Source organism: Myotis davidii, unplaced genomic scaffold, assembly GCF_000327345.1.
Source record: "Myotis davidii unplaced genomic scaffold, ASM32734v1 scaffold395, whole genome shotgun sequence".
NCBI lineage: Eukaryota > Metazoa > Chordata > Mammalia > Chiroptera > Vespertilionidae > Myotis > Myotis davidii.
The window spans coordinates 2,386,770-2,395,778 of record NW_006287904.1 but is presented as its reverse complement, the minus strand read 5'-3'; the positions used below and the strand labels follow the sequence as shown (position 1 = coordinate 2,395,778).

At 39.2% G+C, this 9,009-nt stretch overlaps 1 protein-coding gene across 1 annotated transcript in view; it reads left to right on the top strand.

Moving 5' to 3' along the window:
• Positions 1–9,009, top strand: part of CLASP2 (cytoplasmic linker associated protein 2) — a 152,608-nt gene that overhangs the window by 90,876 nt on the left and 52,723 nt on the right. Inside the window, exons 26-27 of the mRNA XM_015561252.1 lie at positions 1,871–1,934; positions 4,056–4,058. Coding sequence (XP_015416738.1) covers positions 1,871–1,934; positions 4,056–4,058 — 67 coding nt within the window. The remainder of the gene's footprint in view (positions 1–1,870; positions 1,935–4,055; positions 4,059–9,009) is intronic.

Sequence of the window (9,009 nt, the reverse complement as noted above, 5' to 3'; positions counted from 1 at the left end):
ATATGTCCTTTTCTGAAGCAAACTGGCTTATTCTCTCGGGCCCGCCCAGTAGGGTAGGCGAGAAATGTAATCTCAGGTGTTTGGGGAGTAGAGAGCATATGGAAGACCTTTCACAGACAAGATGATTTTCAGAAGAGCCTCTGGTCCTTTATTTTTATCACTTATGTGTTCTTGTCCAAGACCGTGTGATTTTTTTTTCTTGATTTCAGAGAGGAAGGGAGAGGGAGAGAGAGATAGAAACATCAATGATGAAAGAGAGTCATTGATCAGCTGCCTCCTGCATGTTCCGCATTGGGGATTCAGCCTACAAACCCAGACATGTGCTCTGACCTGGAATCGAACCGTGACCTTCTGGTTCATAGGGCAGTACACAACTACTGAGCCACATTGGCTGGACTAAAGAAACTTTTTTAAAAAGATTTTTAAAATTGATTTTTAGAGCAGTGGTTCTCAACCTTTCTGATGCCGCGACCCCCCTCATGTTGTGGTGATCCCCAACCATAAAATTTTTATTGCTACTTCATAACTGTAATTTTGCTACTGTAAACAATATGTAATTATATATGTGTTTTCCAATGGTCTTCTGCGACCCCTGTGAAAGCATCATTCAACCCTCAAAGGGGTCGCGACCCACAGGTTGAGAACCACTGTTTTAGCGAGAGGAAGGGAGAAGGTGAGAGAGAGAAACATTGATGTGAGAATGAAACATCAGTTGGCTGCCTCCCTCGTGCCCCCTGCCGGAGGTTGAGCCTGCAACTGGGCATGTGCCCTGACTGGGAATCAAACCAGGAACCTTTCAGTGCAGGCGTTGATGCCCAACCAACTAAGCCACACCGGCCAGGGCAAAAGACATTTTAAAAGGCAACTTTTTATTCACAAATAGATGTTAAATGAAAAATGTTACTAATTTTTTAAGTTAAAGTAAACAAGATGCACAGAATATTCAAGCTGACTGGTTTATTAAAATTCATTCCTGATAACTTTCAGTGTGAGGAAAGAATGTTCACTTGAAAATTAAGCTATATTCTTAGTGTTTGTGTAACATGAATTTAAGAGTAATATGAAATGGAATTGGAAAGAATTTCTCTAAGGAGAGAAGTTTATATAGGTTTTTAGTTTGTGGGGTTTTTTGTTTTGTTTTGTTTTTTCAGTTTTGTTTATTTTCCTGATAGCTTTTGCTTGCTTTTCCCCCTGAAATTTGGCTTTCATCTGTGTAATGTTTTAAACCTCTATAGTCTTCCCTTTTAAGAGCCTAGTTTCAGATAATTTGTAAGTTTGAGTGTGGTGGATAATAAAAGGTTACTTTCTGACTTAATACCAGGGTTTTATTAGCTGTGTATTTATTTTAGGAAGTATTAGCACTATATAATTTAAAATGAAAATTTTTCTATATAATATATAGTTTAATGTTTGCATATCATATTTCACGAGTCACTACAATAAGTCATTGTAATATTGTCCCCAGTCCCATCAGAATTAGGGTAATATTAGGTTCAGCATATCATCTTAAATGGCAAGGGAGGAGGCATACTTAAGAAAGATTTTAACCCTCAAATGACAGAATAGAAGAAAACATGTTGGCATTTAAAAGGATAAGATTCTGGGAATGCCATTTGTACCATTTTCCCTGTCATGCTACATTAATGAAGTATAATTCTATTCTCTTATAACTTTCAGCTTTTAAAATAAAGTGGGTTGCAACAGAATTATTATTGTATTTGATATATTTATATTTAGCTCTAACAAGTAAATCCTACAAATTTCTCAGTTTTGAGGGCTTATTTTTTTTAAGCCCAATTATATGTAAGGTTATTTTAAATGACTTCTTCCTATAGCAAGATATTAATTAGCGACTTTATTATTTTGACAGTCGAGTTGAACTGAAAAGACTATGTGAAATTTTTACAAGAATGTTTGCTGATCCTCATGGCAAGGTATGTTTTAGTATTTAAGATTATTTACTCCTGTAGGTGTCATTTGTATATTGCCCAGAAAAGAAATAAAATAATAACAAAAAAAACCCAAAAAGCCATTTTTATTATTGCCCTAGAATTGTAATAATCTTTTCAAACATAATTGAAATTGTTTTATATCATACATAATTTAGAAGTTGCTCTCTGGTAATCATTTATGTTTCTTGGAAGAGTGATTGTCTAAGACTACAAACTGAAGGGTATAGTAACAAGCAGGACTCTTATAAATTAGTCAGGATGAGTGTATATATTTGTATTTTAAAACATTCCACAATTTATAAAGGAAATAATTGGGGTAAGTTTGTAACTTTTTATCCAGGTTTCTTCTGTGATTATTACAACATTAATATAACATATACTATCTTAAAAGAACAGTTAAAAAGAAAAAAATTTTATTAAATAACACAAAAACACAAAATATGGCTTTATCCATAGTTCGATAGTAATCTGAAAGAAGCAATTTGTATATTGAAATAGTCCATAACATTTTAGAATGCTGTTCAGTTTTTAGTGTCGATGAAAACATATTTGATTACGTACTTCTACATAATCTGCATATTACTGTGAAATTTTGGTTACTTTGATGGATAGCACTGTTGTAAAATGTACTCATTTATTTTGTTTTCAGCAGTGTATTTGACAATGGTGAAACTTTATTATGTCTCTTCCTTTAGGACAGACACCAGGTATCCACATGAGCATTTCTAACCCAGATGAGAGGGAGATGTGGAAGGGAAATTATAAGAAAAATATTAATGAATTTCACTTTACTGTGTGTTTTTGTTTTGTTTTGTTTTCATTTTATTGTTGCACATATCATTTTCTCTTTTTTTCTATCTCTGATCTTTTTATTACTTAACAACACTGATTAAAAATATTAAAATCCCACTATAAAATCCAGCTAAAGATTATAAATTACCTATTTAAAATTACTATTTTAAAATATTATCCTCTATCAGAAGGTATATTTATTTTATCCAAGAATGTAAAAATCCCATTAAAGACAAAGATTAAAGCAGCTTACTTAATAAAACTTTAAAAAATTGATAACTCTCAAACCGTAGGTAGGTAACTGTACCATTTTATATTGTCATTGATTAATACCACTATTTATAGCTGTAGGACTTGCCTTAATGCAAAATTTTTTATAAATTCTGATCAAATTAACTGTTGATGTACTTTGTTGGCAATACAAGCCAAAGGACAAGACAGTTATGATCTGTGTGGACTGTACAACTTTAAAATGAAAAGTTTTAAAACATCTTCAATAATTTATTCCTCCTAGAACAGGGGTGGGCAAACTTTTTGACTCGAGGGCCACAATGGGTTCTTAAACTGGACCAGAGGGCCGGAACAAAAGCATGGATGGAGTGTTTGTGTGAACTAATATAAATTCAAAGTAAACATCATTACATAAAAGGGTACGGTCTTTTTTTGTTTTAGTTTTATTCATTTCAAACGGGCAGGATCCGGCCCGCGGGCCGTAGTTTGCCCACGGCTGTCCTAGAAGGTAGAAGACTGAGCCTGGTTTATTTCTAGAAGTCACAATTTTTGATTGTCAAGACAATACTGCAGTTTAGTTGGATGCTACAGTTTACATGAAATAAGGAGAAACACTTTTTAAGAGTCTCTTGGAAATAAAATAAGAAAGCTGAGTTTGATGCTGGTAAAGGAACTATTTGGCCTCCCTTAATAGATGTGGAGAACCAGCTACAGCCCTCTCTAGAATTGTCAGGAAGGGGACTTTTTAGTTTTTCCTTGTAGAATTTTATAACAGGTCTTAGTGACCCATCTGGCTTTGTTTGTCTGGTTTGATATTTTGTTAGTTCAGTGAAGACAAATGTAATTGGAAGATTTTGCTTAACTTGTTTTTGGTGATTGTCCAAGAGAGGCTCTGCCAGTAATGTAATTTACTAGGATAAACAGGCTATATCACTATATCCTGAGTTTAAAGGTTTGATTTCGAGTTTTAGCATTATGTCCTCATATTATTAAAATAGCAGGTATTTCCCCACCCCTTTTTATTTTATTTTTTTAATATATTTTATTGATTTTTTTACAGAGAGGAAGGGAGAAGGATAGAGAGTTAGAAACATCGATGAGAGAGAAACATTGATCAGCTGCCTCCTGCACACCTCCTACTGGGGATGTGCCCAGAACCAAAGTACATGCCCTTGACCGGAATCAAACCTTGGACCTCTATTCACTGAGCCAAACCGGTTAGAGCTCCCCACCCCTTTTTAAAATGTATCTTTATAAAGTGTCAACAGCTGCTGCACCTTCCATATCAAGCAACTGTTTTTTATACTTTTCTTTCAAATACAGTTTTGTTCTTTATCAAGAGTCTGTAAAGGGCCAGATAGTAAATAAGGCATTGTGGGCCAAAATTATCTCTGTCATAACTATTCAGCTCTGCCATTAATAGCATGAAGGCATCCATAGACAATGTATAAATAAATGAAGATGGCTGGCTTGCAATAAAACTTTATGAATATTGACATTTTAGTTCTCATAGTTTTCATGTGTCACTAACTGGCCTATTGACTTAAAATTTTTTTTTAAATATAAACCATTCTTTTACAGACTGCAGTTTGCTGGCTCTTGTTCTATATCAACTCTTTAAGTTACTGACACTAAAATAGAAACACAGAGTTAAGACCCTTTAAGTCCTGGCTGGGTAGCAAAGTTAGTTAGAACATCGACCCTATATGCCAAGGTTGTAGGTTGGATCCCTGATCAGTGCACATACTAGTACAAGAATCAACCAGTGAATGAATAAATAAATGGAACAACAAACTGATGTCCCCTCCTTCCCCCTCTCTCAAATCAATTCTTCTTAAATCCTCACCCGAGGGTAGTTTTTCATCGATTTTTAAGGATAGTAGAAGAGAGAAAGAAAGACAGAGAGAAACATTGATTGGCTTCCTCCTGCATGAGCCCCGACCAGGCTTTGGTCCTGATGAGAAGCCTGCAACCAAGGCACATGCTCTTGACCAGAACTGAACCCAGGACCCTTTGGTCCACAGGCCAACACTCTATCCACTGAGCCAAACCGGCTAGGGACAATTTTTTTTTTTTTTAAAGACCTTTTACCAAAGGGGCTCATGCTACTGGTTGAAGGTTGGAACGATATACTCTAGCCCCTGCTGGATGAAACCATCCCTGTGTATTCCTATATATCCCAGCCATTCTCCATTTCTGACCTGTGATTTTTGTCTAACTATTCAGGGCTGCCTGGTAATTCTCTTCCTCTCGTCTTTCTCTTCTGTCCTCTGTGGAAACCGTGTCAAATAGTCTGTCCTCAAAAATCAAGCGCTGTTCACCTCCCCACCCATCTCATGCCCCAAGTAGATCTCCTGGCCTCTTACTCCATTTCCTAACTCTAAAACAGCAAACTTAACTACACATCAGCCCATTCTTCCTACCTTTCTTCCTATTGAAATGGAAGGAGGGCTTACTTTAAAGTTGTTGTTCAGCTACATAAATACAATGTGATAATATGGTCTCATCAGCGTGGTCAGGAATTTCTCATAAATTTTAGTTTGTTGATTGCCATACCTTTTTGTTTTTCAACTTTGTTATGAGTTTATTCAGTGTGTCCTTTCTGTCATTTTAAGGACTGTGCTGTGGGAGAGGAGGAAGAGGTCTGGTTTTCCCCTTCTGTTGTGCCTGACTTAGTCTCTTTCACACCATTTCTTCTGCTCTTTATTTTCAGACACCTATCTCTCTGCTTGTGTTAGTAATGTTAGTGTTGACTTAGAGACTGTCTTAGGCCCTCTTCTTTCAACTTCATACCTTCTCTGAAGAATAAATTACCCGCTTCATTTTAATGACTCTCAAACATGTCCTTAAAGCCCATTTTTCCTCCTGAACTTTTAGTCACATGACTACAGGTCATCTTCAGCTTCAAAGCTATTCTTTCTCATGCACTGGTTTATCTGATACAATGAAACCACTGTCCCCTCATTGCTTAAGTGAAGAATTTGGGCATCATTCTAGAAACTTCCCTAAATCTTTTCTTTTTTTTTAAATTATAATTTTATTGATTTCAGAGGAAGGGAGAGGGATATATAGAAACATCAGTGATGAGAGAGAATCATTGATCAGCTACCTCCTGCACACCCACACTTGGGATCGAGCCCACAACCTGGGCACATGCCCTGACTGGGAATTGAACCATGACCTCCTGGTTCATAGGTTCATGCTCAACCACCATGCCATCCAGGCTTCACTCAGTCGTAATTGATTCCACCGTTCAGCCATTCTCAACCTGTTGGTCACGACCCCTTTGGCGGTTGAATGACCCTTTCACAGGGGTCGCCTAAGACCATCCTGCATATCAGATATTTACATTACGATTCATAATAGTAACAACATTACAGTTATGAAGTAGCAATGAAAATAATTTTTTTTCTGCTTTCTAAGAAAGTTTATTTTTTTTACATTCTAAATAAATTTTTATTGTTCAGATTATTAGTTGTTCCCCTTTTTTCCCCCCATAGCTCCCCTCCACCCAGTTCCCACCCCACCCTCTGCCCTTACTCCCACCCCCCGTGTCCTCATCCATAGGTGTATGCTTTTTGTCGCCGGGTCAAAGGTCATACACATGGAAAATGTAGCTATTTCCATCCGCAACGTGTCCCTGTGTTTGGAAAGGTCTCTCACGACTTGTTCATGCTCTACTCAGAAAGGGTACGGAGCCACGTAATGGCTTTTTTAAAATAATGTATCCTCTTAAGTTTAAAATGAGGATTTTGGTGAAGGTGTGAGACAGAAGCTCCTCTCACTGTCTCTCCTGCTGCTCCCTTGCGTATCGCCGATGCTGTAAGTTTCTGAGAGCAGTCTGCAGGTGCTGGACATCATACTTTAACTGGTCAACACGAAGTTTGGCATTCTGTCTTTTGTTGGGCGGCTCCTTACTGGTCAGAATCTCCAGGTGTTCTAACTGGCTGAATATCTGGTATGCTTGCTTGGATTTCGTTTTCTACTAAGTGCACAGACTGCTTGTCTGCCATCTCCCAGCGTCCCATGTGAGACTGGGTCTGGTGGACCTGCTTGTGCGATTGCTGGTACAGCGGTTCCACGTCGCCGGCCCAGCCGGGTCCGGCTCCTGCTTCCTCCGAACCTGATTCTGCTTCTTGAGTGTGTCCCTTATGGATGCGAGGAGTTGAAATCTGCAGTTTGTTGGGTTAGGCTGCAAAAGCGCAGGTGGTTCCTTTTGTGCCACTGGCACAGCTTGGGTGGGGATGTAAATTGAGTAGGGTGGAGTCTCAGAGAATCACCAGAGCTGAGAAAACAGCAATGGCGTCTCCGCATCCCCGAGTGCCAGTGAGCAGCTCCGCGAGAAAGCCACCCTCGCTCTCCGACCCGCTGCAAGGCAGTCCCGCCTCTCCCTGTAGGGCTCTGGGACCTCAGAATCCCACCCCAAAGAAGATCAGTGGATTCGAGCGCTTGTATCCCCTTCCGATTGAAAAAAACCGCACATCTGGTTGCAGCCCGCCTGGCGCGTGACTCCTTACCTCTGTTCTTGGCACCTTTGCACCTCCTACTCAGTCTCAGTGCGCTTCTTTCTTTCCTTCCAGTTGTAGAACTTACACTGGGCCAGCTTTCCCATGGTTCTGGATGATAGCTGCTTTGTCTTATAGTTGGTAGTTTCAATGTTGTTGTGGGAGGCAGCACACACAGGTCTATGCCTTATGCCGCCATCTTGGTTCTCCGCAACGAAAATAATTTTATGGTTGGGACACAACATGAGGAACTGTATTTAGAGGGCCAGAGGGTTGAGAACCACTGGTTGAAATAATTCCCTATTCCCACTACTAATTCAGGGCACCATCATCTTTTGCCTATTGTACCTCCTCTCCACCTTTTATCCCTGAATTCTCCACACTGCCTTCTTTAGCAATCTTTCTAAAAGGTAAATAAATCTTCTCTACTAGCTTACAGCATTTCAGTGACTACTCAAGAAAATGTTCGAACAAAGCCTATCATTTTGGCTTGTTATTGCCTCTTCATCTCAGCCCCGCCTGCATTGTTCATTTCCCCACATGTGCCAGCACTTTTCCCTATAGCTTAAGTGTGCTATCAGGGACACTTTTTTTTTTTAAGTCTGGGTTAACTCTTTACGCTGAATTGAAATCACTTCTGTGCAAGCTCACAGGGCAGAAACAGTCTGAAGCCTTTCCCCCAGAATGGGCCCTAGTGTTGGGGAGATACCTCACACCATGAGCATGGTTGGGTGGGTTTTCCCATGTTCTAGGTTGAAGTCAGCATATCAGTCTCTATGCTAATAGCTTCTGGATAGTAGCCGGCTTCCGTGATAACTGAAAGTTGTCCTCTTCCCCAACATGACAGACCACCTGCTGTCCCTGCAGAAAAGGGCTATTAGAAAATCAAATTATGAGCATCCATGAAAGTCCCATCTCCTTTCACCCCTTTGTCACCCGCTGTAGCCCCCAGAATGTTTTCTTCTGATATATATTAGGGTAAGGATATGAGCCCCACTAAAATGTCAGGCAAACTCCATTGTACAGCGCAGATATCCCAGAAAGGAAGGGTTAGAAAAGAGCTCTTTCTGAATACAGTTGAAATAGATGCTGGATTCCTTTCCTGGGACAAAAGTAATGTACCATGTATTTGGTAAATAGAGTTTGCAAGCTGAAAATATCTGATGTCTATAACTTGATAAATAAACTTTTTTTTTTATTATTACTTCAGATACCAGTATGGAAGTAAGGGATCTACAATCCATGTGTGACAGTAATTTAGACCATAAAGTTACAAATGTATAATTTAAAGCCCCTTAATAACTGTATAAGAGAAGCAGTACACACAGTGATAACAAGTATGCATATTGGAGCTAGATTGCTTAGGTTCAGATTTGACCTCCAACACCTACTAGCAGTGTGTGCCTTGGTTTCCTGATCCTATATAAAAAAAGCCTAATGTGCAAATTTTCCCCTCAACCAGGAGGCGGGGCCAGCTGGCCAACTGCCCACCGCCCCTCCTCCCAGCTGGCCCCACCCCCAGTCAACCC